The sequence below is a fragment of the Petaurus breviceps genome, unplaced genomic scaffold (assembly GCF_028583685.1).
Source record: "Petaurus breviceps papuanus isolate PSGF00001 unplaced genomic scaffold, PetGlider_PUasm1.0 91041, whole genome shotgun sequence".
NCBI classification, from domain to species: domain Eukaryota; kingdom Metazoa; phylum Chordata; class Mammalia; order Diprotodontia; family Petauridae; genus Petaurus; species Petaurus breviceps.
Genome location: NW_027187400.1, coordinates 1,539,842 through 1,562,520, shown reverse-complemented (window position 1 = coordinate 1,562,520; position 22,679 = coordinate 1,539,842). Strand labels below are relative to the sequence as shown.

Sequence of the window (22,679 nt, the reverse complement as noted above, 5' to 3'; positions counted from 1 at the left end):
CTGTTCCCTGCTCCTCCCCTCTGTTCCCTGCTCCTTCCCTCTGTTCCCTGCTCCTCCCCTCTGTTCCCTGCTCCTCCCTCTCCTCCCCTCTATTCCCTCCCCCCTATATCATTCCTTCTCTCTTTTCTGCTCTTCCCCCCTCTCCTGTCTGTTTCCTTTCTTTCTTTCCTCCTGCCTTTCTTTCCCTCTTCCCTGTTTCCTCAATCATTGCTCTCATTCATTTCTTTCTCCTCCATATGCCCCCTTTATCCCTCATTCCTCCTGGCTGTTCCCTCCTTCCCATCATTCTCCTTATGTACCCTGCTGCTGCTTCTACTCCTTTCCTCTCTTCTATTCCTTAATCCCTACCTATCCCCCCTTTCCCCTGCTCCCTGACCATTCCTCTCATCTACTTCCTCCTGTCTTCACACCTTGCTCTTTTCATACTTCCCACTTGATTCCTCCTATCCTTTCTCAGCTCCTCCCTTCACTCTCCCCCACTCTCTGGTTGCCACCATTCCTCTTACCAGCACCCCGCTTCTCCACCCCCTTCCCCCTCTCATGCACTGCCTTTGCCCAGATGCCTCCTCACCACAGAAGGCCTCTTGGAACTTCTTGGAGAGCTTCTCAATGACACTGTAACTCTCCACGTAGTCCACATGCTCCTCCAGTGGCTCACTGGCAATCTGCCTCAGGGTGTGCTTGTCCACTCGACCCACCCCAATGGCAAAGAGCTCGATGCCACTCTCCTTAGCTCTGGCTGAGACATCCTTCACACCATCCTGAGGCCGACCGTCTGTCACCACGATGGCCACCTTTGGGGAAAGGGGAAATAGGGAAGGACAAAGAGCCTAGGAGATCTGACATTGGGAGCTTCTACCAATTCACCCACCTCTATTCTCTGGGGACCCAGAGCCCACTGGGACCCAATCCTTCAAAGAGGAGGAGAAGGAGGAGGAAGAGGAAGAGGAGGAGGAAGAAGAGATGAAGGAGGAGGAGGAGGAGAAGAGAACTCCTAATAAATACTTATTAATTGTTTGCTATAACACACAATTAGACAGTTCAGGATGGGTCACAATCTTCATCACTTTGATGAGGCCACAGATTGATTGGAATATTAAAGCTCTAATATAAGTCCATGGGAGATTTACAAAACAAAGAAGTTAGTGTGGTCTGAAGGAGGTGGTCATCACCCACTGAGAACCCGGAAAGAATTCCTGGAGGAGGTAGTATTTGAGTTGGACTTTAAGGAATGTGTAGGGGTTCAACATGTAAAAAGGGAAAAAAAGAAAGGAGAAAGAATTCATAAAAAAGAAAGACAACAGCTAGAACAGGTACACAAAGTTTTGAAGCCATGCATAGCTTTAAGTCCATGGAACACCACAATCCCATGCTGGGTACTCCCTGGTGACCCCCCTCATCCTCTGGTATCTTGTCTTTCCCCAATAAATTTCAAGCTCCTTGAGGGAAAAGACTATCTCTTTTTCTTATTTGTATTCCCAGTGCTTAGCACAATGTCTGGCACACAGTAGGCATTTAATAAATGTTAATTGAACTGAATGGAACTAAGGAGACAGAGAATTGCCCAGCTTGACTGGAGCTTAGAATACATGGATTGTTGTATGAGATAAGACTAGAATGAATGGTAGGCTGGATCCAGAATATGGAGGGCCTTGACACCAAATTGTAGAGTTTGAATTTATTCTCTAGACAATAGGAAGCCACTAAAGATTTTCAAGGAAGGAAGTGACATCTCGAAATCTGAGGGCAAGAAAAATTAAGCTGTTTGTGCTGTGAACAATGGATTACAAAGATGAAAAAGTAGAATAAGGACGAACTATTGAGGCTGTGGTCTAGCAATGAGGATCTGCATTAGGGTGGCAATGATTGAAATAGTAAAGAAACAACTGGGTGAAGGATATTCTAGACAAGGGATTGGCAGGACTCAGTGATTGAACATAAAAGGTGACAAAGGGGAGAGAGAGAGACAGAGAGACAGAGAGAGAGAGACAGAGAGACAGAGACAGAGAGACAGAGACAGAGACAGAGCAGGGAGGGAAGGGAGGGAGGAAAGGGAGGAAGAGAGATCTGAAGGAAAGGCAGGTTCAGGTGGAAAAATAATGACCTTGGCTTTGGCTATGTTGGGTTTGATGAGCTGGTGAAACATCCAAAGTTGGTATACTGTAGGCAACTCAAGGTATAGATCTGGAATTCAGACAAGAGAACAGGACTAGAGACACTGTCCAAGAGTCTCCGGCCTGGCTAAGATCAGGTTTGGAAAAGGTCTGTGTGTCCCATTAGAGGGAAACTAGGTTGTACGGTGGATAGAGAGTCAGGCCTGAAGTCAGGAAGTCATCTCCTTGTATTTAAATCTTGCCTCAGATTCTTAATGGTTGTGTGACCCTGAGCAAGCCCCTTGACTCTGTTTCCTTCAGTTTCCTCATCTGTAAAATGAAATGGAGAAGGAAGTGGAAAACCACTCCAGTTCTTTGCCCCAAAAATGGTACCAAGAAGAGTCAGACATGACTGAAAATGACTTTACAACAAGAACAACAAAGTGTGTCCTACCCCTGGCCCTGCCACGGCAGAGGCAGAGCATGATTCATTTGGGCCTTTGGAGAGGAGAATGACATTTGTGAGTGCAGCTTCAGGCATCCACTGGAAACTGGTCCTGCTTTGGCTGTGGGAATCGCATCAGCTCAATGTAGGGACAACTGAGCCAATTCCTTGAAGGCATCACTAAGTGAGTGATGGTGAACCTGTCTACAGGTTTGACTGTCTTTGGGTGGTAATTGAGGCTCCATGTGGCAGAGCAAACTCAAGCCATGCCCCTCAAGCTGCACTGGTTGCCCCTTATGAATGCTGTTGTTACAGACAAGTGTTTCAGGGAGAAAACTAAAAAGACCATCATGGCCCAACCAAAAGATTTAGGATCATAGATTTAGAGGTGGAAAGGACTTGAGAGGTCACCTAGTCCAACCTCCTCTTTGAGGCCCATTAGAGACAGGTGACTTGGCTAAGGTCACACAGGCAACAAAAGACAGCCAAGAATCAAACTCCTGGCCCTGATACCAAGCTCAGCCTGGGACTACTCTAATCACCCAGATCTGCAGACACATCAGTGTTTTCCTCCATCTTGGCTAGTGCCTTTTGAATAGCCCTGGAGAAATTACCAGAAAAAGGCTCTCCCAGGACAGGTATCTTCTCAAGCAAATCGTAACTGAGATCCCTGACGGGAACCCTCAGGTACATGCTCCACCATGGTCTTTTGCCTGAGCCAGCATATACAGAAGGTGAATTCCTCAGAATTCCTCCCCAGTTGCATAGTGGGTGGTCCAGAAGGAAGACTATCCCATTGTATGGGACGATGCAAGAGTTACCTTGGCCCAAGCAGGGACAAAGGGCCATTAGCAGTTGGATGTGCACCAGGAGACCTGGACTGCTACATCCCATTTGATCAATCAACATGGTAGCCTGTTTTTGCTGATGGCAGGTGGGACAATTGACTCCACTTGCTTCCAGGCACTTCTGTTTTTTCTTGTAGGACCTCCAAGCATCCTCAAATTGAGATCAGCTCTTTGGCAGTCTAGCCTAATAATTCATAGAACCTAATGATCTTAATGAGAATGGGAGTTCTTAATCTGGGAATAATAGACACCCACCCCAAGGAAACCAGGTGTAGATTTCAGGCACTCTGTTAACTTAGATAAGAAAAAAATTACATATTTATTTCCATTGACCTCTAAATGATATTTAGCATTTCCTTTGATTATTTAAAGCTATTTTCTGAGAAGGGGTCCACAGGCTTTACCAGATTGCCAAAGAAATTCATGGCAAAAAGTTAAGAGCCCCTGTTCTAGAGGGTCTGCAAGGCAGCAAAAGACTCTCCAAGAGTCCTGGGAGAGCTTTTTTCCAGTAATTTCTCCAGGGCTATTCAAAATACACTAGCAAAAACTCTGGGCTAGAGGGGTTGTTTTTATTTTGGGTTGGGGGCTGAATTCGTTGGGGCTTTTCAGGAAAGAAGAGGGTTTAGCCAGAGGCTCAACAAGGCTTGCGGCCATCCCCCTAGGTCCCTGGTCTGAGTTCATATTTCCCATGACTGGACATACTGGCCAACATCATGCCACAGTCACGTTCTCCCAAAAAAGGACAGTATGCATAGGCCCTGGAATCGGGCCTGCATAGGCACCTGTGGCCTGCTCATGGGCTGTCACAGCACAGATGGAGAACTTGAGAGAAGGGCTATCCAGACACCAGTGGAGACACAGAAGCCCACCTGAGACTCAGCCTCCCTGGAGGGGGAAATCCATGCCTGCCAGTCAGGCAGACAAATGGGTCTCAACACAGACAATCTGCACCTGCTGCTGGGAAATCAATTGTAATAGATCTAAGGCCTAGTAAATATGGAGAGGGACCAGACCAAAGATTTCACTGTATAGTGAGCTTCCAGGTAAGAAAATTCTTTCTACCAATGCAGGTTAATCCCTTCTCTGAAATTTATATGGTCTTAGAGAGTAGCCTGGGCACAGAGACGTTAAGTGACTTGCCCAGGGTCACAGAGCCAAGCTGTGTCAGAGGCAGGATTTGAACCCAGGTTGTTCTCCATTCTTCCATGTTGTATAGCCTGATGTCTGTGGAAGGGCCTGTGGGGATGATTGCTCTGCTAGTGGTCCAAATCTGGGGTTTGAGGTCAGCACCTCAGCTCCATGAATGTGGAACAATGGAACCCAGTGATAGCGGGTTTGGGACTGATGGAGCTTTCAGTCAATCTAATGATGTTCAATATTCTTCTGGCTAGAGTGGGAAATGGTTGGGTTCTGCAGCAACCAGAGTGGTGGCTCCATGTCCCAAATGATGCTTTCACCGTGAACTGCTCCTTCCTCCCCAGCACACTGCTCTCCTGTCTCAGGTAAGTGACAGAAGGAGAGAACACAGGGTTTGAGTGTGAAAGAGAGATTGATTGGGTTGTGGGGCAGGGCTCCTCTGCCTCAACTACCCTGCAGACATCCCAGAAATCCTGACCACTGAGAAGGAGATCTGGGACGAGATCTGGGTGGGCAGGAGAGGAAGCCTACTGGATACAGCATACGGCATCCCAGAATTCACAGGATGTAGAGTAGAAAGGGCCTTGGAGATTTAAGTTCAACCCCTCATCATGCAGATGAGGAGTCAGTAAGGTCTGAATCTGAATCTTGCTTCAGAATCAGTCGTGATTCTGGGCAATTCATTTAACCTCACTGTGACACAGTTTCTTCATCTGTAAAATTGGATAATAATAGTACCAACCATTTGTAATTCATGAGACCTTTCTCAGTATTAAGGTAATTGGAGGGAATATATATTAATTATGAAGGGATAATATCTAAAAAATAAAATTAAGGGGTGAGAGAGGAACATACTGGGAGGAGAAAGGTAGAGGTAGAATGGGGTAAATTATCTCACATAGAAGAGACAAGAAAAAAGCTTTTACATTGGAGGGGAAGAGATGGGAGGTGAGAGGGAATGGGTGAACCTTACTTTCATTGGATTTGGTTTAAGGAGGGAGTAACATGCACACTCAATTGGGTATGGAAATCTATCTTACCCCCCAGGAAAGTAGGGGGAAAGGGGATAAGAGCGAGGGATGATAGAAGGGAGGTTAAATGAGAGGAGGAGATAATCAGAAGCAAAATAGGACCAACCTTGTAGGATCAAATTAAATTATGTTTATAAAATGCCTGGCAAACCTTCTTAAATGGAATTATCATTATTATTATCATTAGTAGTAGTAGCAGTAGTTCATCACAGATGAATGCAGTCCAGTTTACCAAAAGCAGCATTCCGTAAAGAGCTGGCATATTCTATCACAATTGCCCTCATCCTTTCTGCAGCCAGATCATCTGAGAGTTACTAATTTGGGCTCTAAGATGGCAGATAGGAAGAATCTTGAATATATACTTCAACTCCTAGAGGAGCCCCTCCAAAATTTCTAATCAAAAGCTATTTTCAATAAGATGAAGAGAGTGATCTTATTGACAACCTGCCCCGTGATGAGGAACATGATCAAGGCCACCATGATATAAGGGTAATCACCAAGGGTAGAAATCTATAAATATCTTGTACTGAGCCAGGAACCCTTGGAGGGTTGCCACTCACCCAGCAAGAGTCTAGAAGACTCCAGGTAGTGCCTGGGATCAGGACCACTGACTCCAAGCCATACTTATGCCAAAAGCTCCCTTCCTTCTGAACTTCTGGTCTTCCAAAGTATGGGGTAACTTTTGCCCCAACTCTATAGTCCACAGAGTCCCCTCCTGGGGACCTTACAGTGTTACAAGCAGTTCTACCATTGTGAGTCCATGGGAGCCAGTTCCTACCTCATCTGACTGATAATGTGTGAGCACTTAGGCCAATACCTAGGCAAAGAAGGGGCACTACCCATGTGGAGGTAGAGGGGACAGAATCTAGAATAGCTAAACCAAAGAGTCAGACTGATTTTGTACAGTATAGAAGAGAATCCCTCCTGGATCATTGTCTTGTTATAGCTACGCCATGTAGAGTTACCCAAGATAGACAGGTCATAGTGGAGAGTTCTAACAAAAGGTGATTCATTGCAGAAAAAAAGGGTGAACCACTCCAGTATCTGCCAAGAAAACCTCATGGGCAATATTCAATGGTCCAAGAGGTCACAAGGAGTCAGACACAATTAAACAACAAGTGGAGTAGGTGATAATCTATCAATTAATTGACATATGCACTGAGGAAACAGAGACAAAAGACAGTCCCTGACCTCAAGGGGCTTACAGTCTAGTAAGGAAGACAATATGTAAATAATTAGGTACAGACAAGATGCATAATGAGTAGACAGAAGCCTCTGGCAGAGGGGGAGACCATAAAATGGCCTTCAGAAGATGGCATTTAAGTTGAGTCTTGGAAGAAGCCACGGATTCTAAAAAGTGGAGAGGGGGAAGGAGAATGTTCCAGGCAAAATCTCTGACTCAGGAGACAAAGTGTCATTTATAAGGAACAGCAGGTGGACCAATACAGCTGAATTGTAGAATGTGTGGAGGGGAGGAAAGTATAGGAAGTCTGGAAGGATTGGCAGGGACCAGATTGTGAAAAGCTGTAAATGGTAAATAAAAGACCATTGCTCTGTCATGGCAAAGTATAGCTAGAATAACGTCATCCATTCTGGACACCAGAGTTTTGGAGGGACGTTGATGAACTGGAGTGTCCAAAGGAGACACAACCATGATGGTAGAGGACGTGAAGATGCCATCATATGAGAACTTGTTGAAGGAACTTTGAATGTTTGCCCTGAAAAAGAGAAGACTTGAGCTGGATGTAATAACTGTTTTCAAAATTCTGAAGGGCTATCATTTTTATAACAACAGACTCGCTCTTTTGGACCCCAGAAAGCAGAACTAGGAGCAATCCATTGATCCATTTATTCCTAGGATTAAGGATTTAGACTTGGGAGGGACCCGAGAGGTCATCTAGTCTAACCTCATTTTTGCAGATGAGAAAACTGAGGCCCAAGGAGGCTCACTGACTTGTCCAATGTCACACAAGTATTAAGAGTGATAGGTGGAATATGAAACCAGGTCCTCTGACCCCAGAGACTGTTCTTTCCACTATAATCTGCCTGTTCATTCATTCAGCAGAAATAAATTGAGTACCTATTTTTAGATGCTAAGGGAGATATAAAGGTAAAATAATGTATAGTTCCTTCCCTTGCGGATCTCACAGTCCTCTGGGAGAATAAGACAAAAGACAGATCACTATGATATATAATATTACATGATCAGTATATTAGAAAAGTGCAAAAATGCTTTGCGAGGTCTGAGGGGGAAGGTCATTATGGGATCAGGAAAGGATTCCAGAAGGAAATGGCATTTGAGTAGGGCTTTGAAGGATAGGTAGAAATTCCCCCAGTGAAAATGAGGAAGGAGGGCATTCTAAGCATAGGAAGCAGTGTAAGCAAAAGTATAGAGGTAGGAGAATATGTGTCTAGAAATAGATCATGATGCAGTTTGGCTGGAGTGTAGAGTTCAAAGAGGGAAGTAACCCATAACAAGACTGCAAAGGTAGGTTGATGTCAGATGGTGAAGGGCCTTGGGTAGCAAGCAGAGGAGTTTGAATTTTGTTCCCAAGCTAGCTACCCACCAACTGACAACCAATTGCCACCCACAGGGCAAGTAAACCAGCCTGGCTGAAGGAGCAAGGGGGCATATTTCTGGTGAGTTTAACTACTCCCACCACTTGGAATAACACTTCCCCTTGGAATCCAACAGGAATAACCCAAAAACCTGAGCCCAAGAATCCCAGGAATTACAGGGCCTCCCACACCTCTGAGGCTCCAGCTGAGGCCCTGCAGCTACAATCCCAGGGCAATGGGATCTGGCAGCCTCCGTTATTCAGACTCCTCTCCCTCAGCAGCCAGGGCAACTAAAAACCCAGAAACGAAAGTTCTCACTCCAAAAGTCCTCTGTGTATTCTGGTGGCCAGAGTTTTATCAGGGGAAATAACATTTTAAAATATGCATTGTCAATGGCTTTGCTATAGTAAGCTGTAACCTAAGGACCACAGGGGCCTTTGCATCCCTTTGGCTTAGAGCTGAAATCTCCGATGCTTGTCATCTCTCTCTATCCAAATGTGAGCCGTCAGAAAAAGCAAGCTGTGTTATTTTTCTTTATATCCTTAGCACGTAACACAATACTCAGCACACAGCTAGCACCTCATAAGTTTTTTCATTCATTTACTTACTAAGCTATAGGGAACCACCAAAGACGTTTGAGGAAAAGAAAGCCATAACCAGATGTGTGCAAAAGAGAGGCATTCTGGCAGAAGTGTTAAGGGTAGAATGAAGTGGGGGAAGAATGATATCTTGAAGACCTGTCAGAAGGCTCCTGCCCAGGAAGGCGATAATGAAGGCTCAGACAAGAGTGGCAGCAGTGGAAAGGGAGGAGGGGGCTAGAAGCAAGAGATACCCTAGAGCCTGTTTCAAGAGTACTTGGTAATTGATTGAATATAAGGTATGAAGGAAAAGGAAGAGTCACATATAACCTCAAGGTTGGGGATAGAAGAGACAGGGGAATACTGGGCCATAGACAAAAAATACAAAGTCAGAAGATAAAGATAATTTAAGGGGGAAATAATAAGCTTGGTTCTGGTCACATTGAGTTTGAGGTCCCACGGGGATTTCCAGATAGAGATTTCTTGTGGAGAGCTAGAAATACAGTTCTGGAGTTCAGAAAAGAGGAGAGGACTCAAGGGGTGCATTTATCCTTGTGTCTATGTGTTTATGTGTGAGACAGAGAAACAGTGGTAGGGTTGGAGGGGAAGAGACACTGAGAGAGTAGAGAAGCAGAGAGAGAAGAAACAGATAGAGAGAGGGAAGATAGAGAAACAGAGAGACAAAGAGAGGAGAGACAGAAAGAGAAGAGACAGGAGAGGAGAAGAAAAAGAGGAGAGAAGAGAAAGAAAGAGAAAAGGGGGGTTATGGTTTTAGAAGCTCAGGGATGAATGAGAATGTCCAAGAACAGACCCATCAGAAGTGGAGTGGGAGGAGGGAGGAGAGGTCTGACAAAAAACGAGAGCCAAGTCAATGAGTCGGAAGAGTAACTTCAGAAGTTTAAGGAGGAGAAGGGAAGTGTGACTTCTCAGAAGTCAAGGGCACAGGAGCAGATAGGTCAGCAGCAGCCTCTCTGAAAGATCCTAGAGAATGAAGAGAAAAAAAAGGATACCTCATTTAGCAATGAGGAAATCACTAAGGCTCTTTGATTCAGCTCAGCTGAACTTGGAACTCAGGGAGCCAAATCAGTTTCATGACCAGACAGATCCAGGAGGTTTAGGAGGTCATGGGAATTCTGGGCCAGAGAAGTTTTAGTACATGGTACTTTAGTACATAGGGATTAGACCTGTGACATCATTACTATAGGGAATTCTCTTTACCAATGCAAGTTGGCACGTTCTCTGTAATTTATAGTCCAGAGTCAAAATGGCTAGATCACTGATAGGTCACCAAATTGGTACGCATCCAAGGTAGGATGTGATTACAGGTCTCTTCTTGGTTCAAGTCCAGTTCTCTCTACCATATTGTCTCTCATGGGGCTATACAAAGTGGAAAAGGTCCTGGGGCCAAAAGTAAGGTCAAGAGAAGGAGCTGGTGCTATGGAGAAGCCCACAGGATGGTGAAGCATAAGACCAAAAAAACAAGATTTTAACATCATTTACAAAGGATGATTTCCTTAGAATGGGGAGGATGAAAGCTCAACATCATCTGTGCCTATGGTAGTAGACACAGCAGGAGATTCTCCATCACCCATCAGTCTTAACTGTGGTCAGGATGCTGCCTTCTATAGACAGGTCTAGTGAGTGACCATTTAGTATATTTTAACAGGGTTGGCTAATTGTTCATGGGAAATAGATCATAGTATCATAAGGTCATAGAGATCAGATTTGGAAGAGACTTTAGGGCCCATCTAGTCCAACTGCCTCAATTTTCAGAGGAAGAAATTAAATCTCAGAAAGGTCCAATGACTTACCAAAGTCACATGGTCAGGCATAATAAGAACCACTTACATTGGAGCACTTAAAAATTTGCAAAATGGTTTGCATAAGTAACACCCTGAATTCCTTCTCCTCAACTTGGTAATTTATAGATAATATCCAGAGGCACAATAAAGTTTCCCAGCCTATTAAAACAGGGCTTCTGTTATTTCATTTCATCCAATGACTTTCAAAGACTTTTCTCACTTACTCTAAAACCTTCCCATTGGTCTAGATGCTGTCTCACCTAGTTAAGGTATCCAAGTTAAAATGGACTGGGATCTCACGATTCTGTCCCCCTCAATATGCAAGCCTTATAACAAACCCACCAGGCAGTGACTAGAGGTACCTTAAATCCCACATTTAATCCCAGATGAGGAAACTGGGACCCAAAAGGGTTAAGTGCCTTGCCCAGGGTCACAGGTAAGGAGTGCAGAAGAGGGATTTAAACCGAGATTTTCTTGACTTTAATTTTAGCATTCTTTAAGTAACAGAAGTAGGCCTTGAACCCAGGTCCTAAAAAAGCATAACTGATTTTGCATAGGTTCCCAAGGTGGGTGATACCACCCCCTGTGGGGAGCACTGGAATGATCAAGGGAGGTGGTAATAGCCTCTGGTACAATTGGGGGGCATTGAATAAAAATAAGGGATGGTAGAAACATAAAGAAAAAATAAATTTTTTTAAAATATTTGTACAGGTTTCATCTGTTATATAATAGAGTTAAATTCATAGTGATTACATTATTTCACAAAAAAATGCACAAAATTCAAATTATAACGAATCAGTCTACCCAGCAGGACTTAACAAAGCAAATGTTATCGGGTAAACCCGTTGTACTGTCTGGAAGTCCAGCACACATTGACAGGAATATGTGCCTGTTATGAATTGTTTACAATACAGTACTATAGAGTTACATGATGCAATATTGAACCATCAAAATTTCAATGCAGAAAAAACACACAAATTTACAATACATTATTAAATTTAAGATAACATTATTTTAAAATATATTTTATATTTTTTGAATTGACTCAAATTTCTAAAAAAAAATGTCAAAGGGTCAAAAAGAGTAGATTTCCAGGGGGGCCCTGAGTAATTTATTAAGGGGGCAGTTGGCCAAATAAGTTTGGGAGCCTCTGACTGATTGCATTCTCTTACTGCTCCTTAACTTTCCTTGATCCCCAATTCTTCAGTCCCCCATTGTTCCCAGCAGGTGTCTTCAGGAAATGCTCTAATCTAATTTATTCTTCAGCTCCAAAGGGGGAGGGGGAGAAATAAAAGATGTATCTTTCTTTCCATCTTTGGTTCCCCCAAAAGGATGTAAAACCGCTGTTAGCAAACCTTCCTCTGTTCTTGGGCAGGGTCATCACTGGTGGGAATATCTCCAAGAATTGTCCGTCTGATGGGAAATAGTTCTCCCACAACTACAGAGATTTGGATGTGGGCATTTTGTCAGGAAATGAATTAAAGCAACAATTTGCTGGAGGAAGGGGCTTTGGAACAGATAGGTGTATTCTGGTCCCTTGTTATCCAAGGGAGTTTCATTGAAGCCAAGAAGCCCAATTCTTGGACCAGCCCCCTGTCTAGTCTCCAAAGAGCCTAAACCCTCTTTGGCCACAAGATGGCACCCAAGTCCCAGGAACAAGGATGGTAGGCTTCTATTTGAAGAAACCGGCTACCTTCCAGGCCTGGGAAAAAAAGCAATGGGGCAAAGAAATGCATGTGGGCCCAGCCCAGCAGATCCAAACAGAGGCCCCGGCCTATCATCAGTCCCACATCTGCACAGCAGGAGCCAGAGAATGAGCAGGGCCCACCCAGTAGATTCAACAACTTAAAAAAGATGATGTATTATAACCTGTCAGAGCTGAGTAAGAGCTTGAATGTCAGAGCTGGGAGGGCCCTTAGAACCCAGAATGTCAGAGATAGGAGGAGCCTAAGAACAAATAATGTCAGGGGCCCTTGAAAATCCAATCCAACTTTTGCAGTCTCTCTCCCATTTGTCCCATCTTTCCCATTCCCACTGTACCCATTTTAGCTCCCCTCTCTGTAAATACTCTCCTTCATGCTCACCCAGGCCATTCTAAGCACCAATTAGCTGATCTTCCTGTCTCAATTTTATCCCATCTCCAATCCATCAATCAAGTCATGTCTTAGTAACAGCCCTATTTCAAAATTCTGATGACCTCACTCATCTACTCAACAACCTTCTCTGGCTTAACCTTTCCTATACAATAAAGTGTGGCTGCCACTCCTGAGAGGCAGTCTGGTGTTCTTGGGGTCAGGAGGGATTTGGGGTTTGACTCCCAGCTCTGTTACTAACTTTCTATGTGCCCATGGACAAGTCACTTAACCTCTTAGAACCTCCTGGTCCTTTAACCATGAGATCAGGACACCTGTGGTATTTATTTCATACGTGGAGTTGTTGAGGCCACATGAAATAATATATGTAAAGTACTTTGCAATTCTAAAGTATGATGCAATCAACAACTCTTATTATATTGTCCTGGCGTTCGAGGCTCCCCAGCCCAGAGCCAGCTTACCTTTCCAGCTTTGTCTTATTCAACCCTCCTTTGCAGACTCTCTATTCTATATTACCCCCATGCCTCTTTGCCTTCACTACAATGCTATCTTTCATCCCTACAATATACTCCTCCCTTCTTCGTCTATTGAAATCCTCACCTTTCTACAAGGCCCAGCTCAGGAGCCATCTCCTCCATGAAGACCTGTCCATCCCTGAGCAAGCCTTCCCTCCCCGAAGTTCTCTCAGAATTTGGCCTGAGCCTGTCTTTCATTTACACTTATCATACTCTTTCTTTTCATCTTAATCACTGTACATAACCTTTTACCAATTAGTTTGTAAGGTCCTTGAGAGCAGAGCCTGCCTCCCAGCCAAAGAATCTCAAAGTTGAAAGGGGCCTCACATGCCATCCAGTCCAACCCGAACAAGAATCCTAGCTCATTATCGCCTTCAGCTTCGAATATAAAGTCGCCTGTTTGGTTATTTGTTGTTGTATCTTTTTAATATTATTTATTTTTTAGTTTTCAACATTTGCTTTTGTAAGATTTTGAGTTCTAAATGTTTCCTCTCTACCTTCCCTCCCCCTCCCCAAGATGGCAAGCAATCTGATACAGGCTATATATGTATGATTATATTAAACACATTTCTACATTAGTCGTGTTATGAAAGAAGTAGCAGCACAAAAGGTGAAAACCATGAGAAAGAAAAAAACAAAAAACAACAAAAGAAAGATAAAATAGTATGCTTTGATCTGCATTCAGACTCCATTGTTCTTTCTCTGGATGTGGATAGCATTTTCTATCACGAATCTTGTGGAATTGTCTTAGATAACTAACCTGTTTGGCTTCTAAAGACCTTCATAACCTGATGCCTTCCTGCCTTTCCAGCTTTCTTACATCTTACACATATTCCAGGATCCAGCTTACTAGGATCTCTAGCTTACTTGCTAATCTTTGCATTCAACACTCCATCTACCCCTCTACTGACTTCATTTTCACTGGCTGTCCCCCATGCCTGAAATTCACCCCCTCCTCATACCCTCTCCTTGCTTCCCTGGATTCCTTCGGGTCTCAGATAAAATCCTACAATCTGTAAGAAGTCTTTTCAAGTCCCTCTTAAAACTAATGTTTTCCCCCTGTTGATCATTTCCAATTTATGCCGTATATAACTTGTTTGGACATAGTTGCTTGCATGCTGTGTCTCCACCATTAGAGTGTGAAGTCCTTGAGAACAGGGACTGTTTTTTTACCCTTTTTTGTATCCCCAGTGCTTAGTACAATGCCTGGCACAAAATAAACACTAAGGAAATACTTGACTTGTCTGGAATTGACTAAAAAATCTCTAACAAGTAGTTGTCAAGCCTCATCTTGGATCTCTCTAGTGAACAGAAATGAATCCCCTCCCAAAGTGGGTCATTCTACTTGGGGAGCACTCCTTTGTCATTGTTAAGGAGTTTTTCCTTTGTCAAGCCTAAAGCTTCCTCTTTCCAGATTCCATCGAATTCTACCCTCTGGGCCCAAACAAAACCAGTCTAATCCCCTTTTCCCCATAATAATCCTCTTCTTTGGTTGGAACTAGATTGTGAAAAGCTTTAAAAACCAAACACAAGTTTGTATTTGATCCTAGTAATACTAGGAAACCATTGGTGTTTACTGAGTGGGGGAATGAAGAAGAATCTTGAATAGAACCTCCTCATTCCTCAGAGAGCCCACATACTAAAGGTGTGTGCACATTTTATCAGAGTAATGACCACCCTCATTATCCTTGTCATCCTTCTTTCCCATCACCACCATCAAAACCACACTCAATATCACCTACCATCGCCACTATCTCCACCATCACCAGAGAGATGATCGAACCCCTGGAGAATTCTTGACGCCATGAGAGGGTTGAGGACAAGCATTTCCTTCTCTTATGAGACTTAGGATCTAGTACCAAGAGAGCCAAAAGAACCTAGTACCAAAAATACAATTGACACCTACCTTATTGATCTCTGGGAACTTGAGTCGTGCACCTTCAACCTCACTGAAGGCCTTGTTGATGGCAAACTGGATGGCCAAGCCCGTCATGGTACCCGTGGACAGGGGCTCAATCTTTTGGACTGCCTGCAGGAGGCTGGTCTTGGTCCGATGAGCCTTGAGGGGGAACTCATGTTTGACAGCACTGGCATAGTTGACCACGCCTACCCGAGTTGTGTTGGGCCCCACATCTAAGGACTCAATGACTTGGGACAAGAAGACCTTGACCTTTTCAAATTCCCGGGGCCGAACACTTCGGGAGCTGTCGATGATGAACACCAGATCTGTGGGTCTTGTTCTGCACAGGTGTCCTGTTTATGGGAGGGAAGATGGAGAAGTGGAGGAGAAAAGGAACCAAGGGGTATTTTCCAATGCCCGGCCTGAGAAAACAGCTAGGCATTAAGAAATTCACAAGACCAACTCACTAGTCGGGTCCAACAGAGGCAGTAATTACCCAAGCGTTTGTGGGAGACTTGTATGGAGTATTCAGGGCCAGTTATCCACTTCTTGAATTAAACGGGTTGTTTGTCTATGTTTAACCACATATTGATCCAAGAAGCAGAGCCTAGATGACCCCTGTAGTTTGAAGAAAGTTGGGGGACTGGAACAGGGTTTCCTAAGGAACTTGTTGATTGACCTTGTCCCCTAAACACACTCAAAGGAGTGGATTCCCCCCTCTGTCACTACTACTGCTACTAGAAAATTCATAGGGGATTGGAGGGAAGGGGGGAGGGGAATTACTAGTCAATTAGAATCCCAGTAGAGTAACCTCAGATTCAAGAAAATTGGAGGATAGAGTAAGGTATAATGGGGAAAAAAAATAAAGGCTTAGGAGTAAGGAGGCTTTGGCTTACAGTACTGACAGTCCTATTAATTTGCTCTGCAACCTTAAAGAAGTCATTTCTCCTCTCTGATCCTATTATTTCAATAAAAGCTTGGATTATCTCTAAGATTCCTCCAGGGTCTAACACTTTATATTCACAGGTCCTTTCTGACTTTCTGTTAGAAAGTCTTTTTCAATCCTTTCCAGCCCTAACATTCTTCATTCTAAGGGCCCTCCCAGCTCTGACATCCTCTGTCCTAAGTGCCCTCCCAGCTCTGACATCTTGTGTTCTAAGTGCCCTCCCAGCTCTGACATCCTGTGTTCTAAGTGCCCTCCCAGCTCTGACATCCTGTGTTCTAAGGGCCCTCCCAGCTCTGACATTACACTCATATCCTACAACAGTCTTTTCCTGATTCCCTCAGAAGTCAACCTCACCCCACACACACATATACACACACATTACTTTGTATATATCTTGTTTTTACTTCTCTGTAAACAAACATGTAATAAACGATAGGATGTAAACTACTTGAGGGCAGATATTTTCTCACTTTCACTCACATACTACCTGGAACATAGTAGCACTCAATAAATCCTTGTTTATTAATTGTTATTATGAGCTGAGTAACATATATTTGTCTCACCCTAGAAACTGTAACACAGATGGAAGTCCTCTGAAATACAGTTTGCCAGCCGCAGAGGCCAACTCATTGGTGTTTCTAACCTTCCTTGATCCAGGAGAAGATGGAGCCTCCCTCCCCTACTCCACCTCTCACACACCAGTGTCACACACACACACACCAGTGTCACACACACACACACCACCACCACCACCACCATGACCATCACTACTCCCATCCAAAGACTAATTCTTCTACAGATCTGATGCCTCCAAGACATGGGCTGACACATAGATAATACCAGAATACTGGAGTAGGATGGGGAGTGGGGGATTACTCATAGAATTATAGTTGGAAGGACTCATAGAAGCCATTCAGTTCAACTTGCTCAGATGAGGAAACTGAGGCACAGAGAATTAAGTGACTTAGGATCACACAGCTAGTGTGAGGATTTAAACTTAGGTCTTCCTGACTCCAAGCCCCAATGCCCTGGCACTATTCACTGGATCATGGCACTTTCCAGAATCACCGGCTCCCTCTTTGATGCAATATTCCAAGAGAATATGTATTCGTGCATTGATTCATTCAACAAACACATAGTAAATGCCTACTGTGTACAGGGCACTATGGTAGACGCTGAAACACAAAGACTAAGGTATAAGCATAAAGAATTAGAGTACACGACTGTTCAGAAATGCATTAGAGAGCCACCCCAAAAAATACAATTCATGAGTTCTAGGGGGAAATCCCACTAACAGAGTATCAGGGACTACCTCCTAGAGAAGGGGGTATTTGAATTGGATTTTTAGGGTAAGATAAGACTTCAGTAGCTAGGAATTGGGGCTGCTAGGTGGTATAGTAGAAGGATCATAAAGCCTGGAGTCAAGAAGACCTGAATTCAAATCTTGTCTCAGACACTAGCTGTGTGACCCTGGAAAAGTCACTTTACCCTGTTTGCCTCAGTTTCCTCATCTGTCAAATGAGCTGAAGAAGGAAATGGCAAATTCCTCCAGTATCTTTGCCAAGAAAACCCTAAATGGGGTCACAAAGAGTCAGACACAACCAAAAAACAACTGAACAGGAATTCAGCAGTTGAAGAGAGGGAGGGAGGGCATTCCTAGGAGCAAAGAGGTGGAGAAGGAATGGAGTACACAGAGGGAAAGAAGGTGAGGTAAGGCAGAAAAAGTGGCATGAGATTATGGAGGGCCTTGAATGTAAAACAAAGAACCATAGAGTTGGTAGTAATCTCAGAGTTGCCTAGATCAACCCCTTCATTTTACAGATGGGGAAACTGAGGCCCAAGGAAATTAAGTGACTCGGTCAAAGTCACACAAGCATTAGGATCATAAATCAAGACCTGGGAAGGACCTGGGAAGCTATCTGGTCCCACCTCTTCATTTTCAACTAAGGAAACTCAGGCCCTCTTACTTCAGCCCTAGTACTCCTCCCACCCCATTCGACCATGCTAAATAATGGGATCCAAAAGTCGGAAGAGCCTCAGAGAGCACTGGTCCGATCCTGACTGACGCCCCGAGGTTCTCTCCCCTTCCTGCGGCACTTCCCCACCCCCTCCAATTATCCCCGACAGCCAGACTCTAGGTCTCAACTGTCAGAGACAAAGCACTCGCTATTTATTCTGAAAGCAGGCCTTCCCACTACTGGACAGCTCTGATTGTCAGCTTTCCTTATGAAAAACCCCAAACCTACCTCTTTAAACCTCCTTCCCCATCTTAGCCAGTTCTGCCATCTGTAACCAAGCAGAGCGAATCCCATTTAACATTAAAAGCTGGTTCTGTGGAAGTGTGATAAAACATGTGACAACATTACTTGGGGTCGATCAGTCCCCTAGGAGTGACATGTATATGCAAACATTAAACAATATGGTTCAAGTCACAGGAGTTAATGCTGTTTCCATGACCAGGGAGGCAAGATCCGTAAGTGACTTAGCTAGCCTGTTCCCAATAGCCTTAATGAGGACGTGTGTGCGTGTGTGTGTGTGTGTGTGCACCTCCGTGGGGAGGGGTGGGACTCATGGAACAGCAGATGGGAGGGGGTGTAGATTGTGAGAGGATGCAGATGTGGAATAGACAGGCCATCATAACTGACCATCTATGAGAAAGATGCAAAATGTCTTTTTTGTACATGGTTTTGAACATGGGAGACCAAGGGAAGGTGGTGCTAGAGACCAAAATATCTCTAGCCCTCTCCCTCACTCCAGATTACCCTGAAATTCTAGTACATTTAACTGGCAATTGCCTAACATGTTATAAAAGAATGGACACTGACCTGGAATCTGAAGGCCTATCGCAAATCTGTTATTCACTTACTCTGTGACTTCGGGGAAGTCAAGTCAACAAACATTTGTTAAGCCCTAACTATGTGCCAAGCCTTGTACCAAGTGCTGAGGATACAAATAAAACAACACCAACCACACCCATAACCACTGCTGCAACAATTATTATAGCTAACAATTACACAGTGCCTACTATGCGCCAGACACTGTACTAAACTCTTTACAATTATTATCTCACTTGATCCTCACAACAGCCTTGGGAGGTAAGTGCTATTATTATCTCCATTTTACAGATGAGGAAACTGAGGCAAGCAGGGTGAATGATTTGCCCAGGGTCACACAGCTAGTCAGTGTCTGAGGCTGGATTTGAACTCAGATCTTCCTGACTCCCAGAGCTTGGAAAGACAGTCCCTGCCCTCAAAGAGGTTAACGGGGGAAAACAATAAGTAAATAATAAATAACTAAATAAAATAGCTAAGAGAAAACTAAAAGGGGTACAGAGAAGAAAGGTCCCCAAGTAGGGATATGTCATTGAGGTTGGGGAGATGAAGGTTGGCTGGTCTGAGCCTCTCCTCAATGGTGGTTCTAAGAGAAGCTCACCAACGGGAAAAGGGGCTGCAGGGAGCGGAGGGAGAAGGCAAGACCCTATATCTCTTTGGGTCTCAGCTTCCTCTATTGGCAAATTGCAATACTGCTGGGGCGGCTAGGTGGCACAGTGAGTAAAGCGCCGGCCCTGGAGTCGGGAGGACCTGAGTTCGGTCTGGGCCTCATACACTTAACACAAAAAAACTAGCCGAGTAACCTTGGGCAAGTCACTTAACCCCAATTGCCCTCCAAAAGGCAAAAAAAAAAGTTGCAATACTGCTTTGTTGGCATGTTAACCAATAACCAACCAATAAGCATTGTTTAAGCACTTACTGTATGCCGCAATGTGCTTGATGCTGGGGCTATAAGACAAAGACTAAAAGGAGCTCACAACAGTCATGGAGACTTCCTTTCAAGCCCTCCTGCAAGGGGGGCCCTCTGCCTCTGCAGGTTATACTGCTGCACTTTGGGGCATCTCAAATTGTGAGAAAATTTTCTTCTTAAAAAAGGATAAGATGGGCCTCACTTCACCTTCTCCCCCTGGCTCCTAGTGCAGTCATGGGGGACCACACAGAGCAAAGCTAATCTTTCTTCCGCATGTCAGCCCACCAAATACTCAAGCATAGCCACTAGGACCCCTTACTGAGTCTTTTCCTTAACTGGGTTCAGTGGTCACATATTCCCAATGACCCACAAACCCTACTGGCCTGGAGGAGCTGTCTCGATGTGAAATCTAGAATTAACGCAGGGCTGGGCAGACAAAAGGAAAGCACAGCTGTACACCTATTTGGGGCATCGAACAAGTGTTCGCTGGATACTTCCTTCCAAGAATCAAAGCATGTTATTGAGAAGAACTCAAGCTTTTCCTTAGGGTATCTCAATGAGCTAGGGCAAAGGAAAGAGTATGAATTCCCGGCAGCTGTTGTCCTGCTTTTGTACCCATCCCTGTCTCTTCTACTGTCCCCTATCCATGTCTCTGCCCCCATCATTGTACCTGCTCCCATCTCTCTCCTCCTTTCCCTGTCTCTGTCACCAGCCTTATCTATTTCTTGTGCCCTGACCCTCTCCTCATGCCTGCTCCCTCCCTACCTCTGTCCCCTACCCATGCCCCTGTTTCTGCTCTTGTCTCTTCCCTGCTCACCCCACCCCCATGTCTCTACTACCTGTGTGACCTTCAGCAACTCATACTATCTATCTGGGCCTCAGTTTCCTCATCTGTAAAATGAGAAGATTGCATTAAATGAACCCAGAAATCCCTTCCAGCTCTGAGTTGATGATGCTATGAGCCCACTCTGCTTTTGACGCCTGCCCCCTCTCTCTGTCTGCCCCTGCTCCTCCTCTGTCTACCTCTGTTATCCCTGAGCCCATTTGAACCTCTATCCCCAACTCAGCCATTGTCCCCAGTTCAAATAAAATAACCGACCAATTAATAAGCCTTTAGTAAGCACCTAATGCGTTCCAGGCTCTGACTCCATCCCTGCCCCATCTCTTACCTTGTTCCTGCTTCTCAACCTGCCCCAACCTTCACCCTAGTCCCTATCCTCATGTCCACTTCTCCTCCCTTCTAGGGGGCCCAGTAGATAGAACACTGGTCTTAGAAGTCAGGAAGACCTGTGTTCTAGTCCTGCTTCAGTCACTTACTAACTGCATGAACCTGGACAAGTCACCTACCCCTTCCTAGACTCAGTTTCTTCATTAAAAAAAAAAGAAAATAATAACAGTCCTTCCTTCACAAGGGCTGTGGGTAATGTATGTCACAGACCTTAAAGTGCTAAATCAAAGTTAGTTATTTGAATTATTATTGCTATTATTTATTCTGTCCCTGCCCCATCTCTGCTTCTCTCATCCTATCCTTGTTCTTCCCTATGCCCTGGACCGTGCCCTTGTCTCTGCCCTCTGCCCTGTGCCTCTTGCTGTACTGTGTCTCCAAGAACCCCTTCTCTCCATCAGGGTTCCCTGAGCCTGAATGGCTGCAAACCTGTACCTTGAAGTGAGCCCACTCTCTGGCTCCAAAGAGGCAGTCTTTCCAGTGGCCCTGGACTCCTTCACATCCTAGGCACCTAAAGCTTCTGATCCACTCCAGGGCAGATGCTGAGCCATCCCTTACCTCTGACCTGTTGGGGTACCCCCTGAGCCCCAGGTTTCTGGAGAAGAGCCAGCAGGCTGCAGAGCAGGAAGCCGGAGGAGAAGGTTCCCATCATGCTTCGTCAAGGCTGGAGGCAGACACCAGAGTGTCCCAGGAGCAGCTGGAGCAGAGGTAATAACTTGAGGCCCCCCCCCCCCTCCAGAGGCCAGGATGAGGCCCCTGACTGACATGGGGCAAGGAGGGGGGTGAGGACGCTGAATGGATATGTGTGTGGTGGGGGGCAGGGGCGGGGAGGGAGAAGGAGAAAACAGGTTGGCATCCGAGCTGCTCAGTGTTGCCCTGCCCTGCCTGCCCACAAGGGCCCCATTGCTTGCAAAGGCAGCCAGTGATTCGACTGGAATGCAGGGAATCTCAGTAAATCCCATCAGGGACCAGGTAAGGGGGAGAGAAGAGGAAGGGAGGGAGAGGGAGCAAAAAGATGGGAGGAGGGAAGGGATGGCCTTGGTTGGGATTGGGGTAGGAGGAGGAGCTTGGATGGACTCTACCTAAAATTTCCTGAGTAGCCCATGGGCCCAGGCAAGCAGAGTAGCCTTCCTCAGAGTGAAAGTCACTTTTGACTATGGCCTCATATCATCATCACCATCACTCCTGGATGATTCAGTCAGGGATTTCACTTGCCTTGGTGTTCAAACTTTAGTATTCAGTGATTGTCTAGTATAGGAATATATTAGCATTTCTATAGGCCTTTATAGACATCCTCTCTTTGGATCTTTACTACAACCCCATGGGATATCTAGACAGGAAGAAATAGCCCCATTTTCCAAGTGGGGGAAATTCACTGGGGAAGGTCAAATGCCAAATTCAAAAGCAGTCTTCATAACTAAAACCCAGCATCTAGAACCAAGAAGCTGCCAGTCCTGTTATCTTTGACCCTGGTCAGGCGCTGTGTTCAGTCCTGGGCACCTCATATGAGAAAAGATGTGAAGAGATCAGAGGCCAAGGAGCTGGGCCAGGGGAGTGGTTTCAGGAACACTAGATCACAATCTCCAGATAGTCAAAGGGCCATTGCCAAATGGCCCATAGAAGCAATCTTCTAGAGCCAGAAGGCCACACAGTTCTCCCCTATTTGACAGAAGAGGAAACCGAGGAACAGGGAGGTTTAAATGACTTGCCCAAAGCCATGTAGTCAAAATTGCAGGTAGTTAAGTGGCAGGATTCAAACCCAGTGC

General features: G+C 45.0%; 1 protein-coding gene across 1 annotated transcript in view; it reads right to left on the bottom strand.

Annotated features, from left to right (window-relative positions):
- MATN1 (matrilin 1) overlaps positions 1 to 21,565 on the bottom strand; it is a 32,806-nt gene extending 11,241 nt beyond the window's left edge. The window contains exons 1-3 of the mRNA XM_069078315.1: positions 21,472 to 21,565; positions 15,008 to 15,354; positions 572 to 794 (exon numbers count right to left, since the gene is read on the bottom strand). Of these exons, the coding sequence (XP_068934416.1) occupies positions 572 to 794; positions 15,008 to 15,354; positions 21,472 to 21,565 (664 nt within the window). The remainder of the gene's footprint in view (positions 1 to 571; positions 795 to 15,007; positions 15,355 to 21,471) is intronic.
- Positions 21,566 to 22,679: the final 1,114 nt, after the last annotated feature.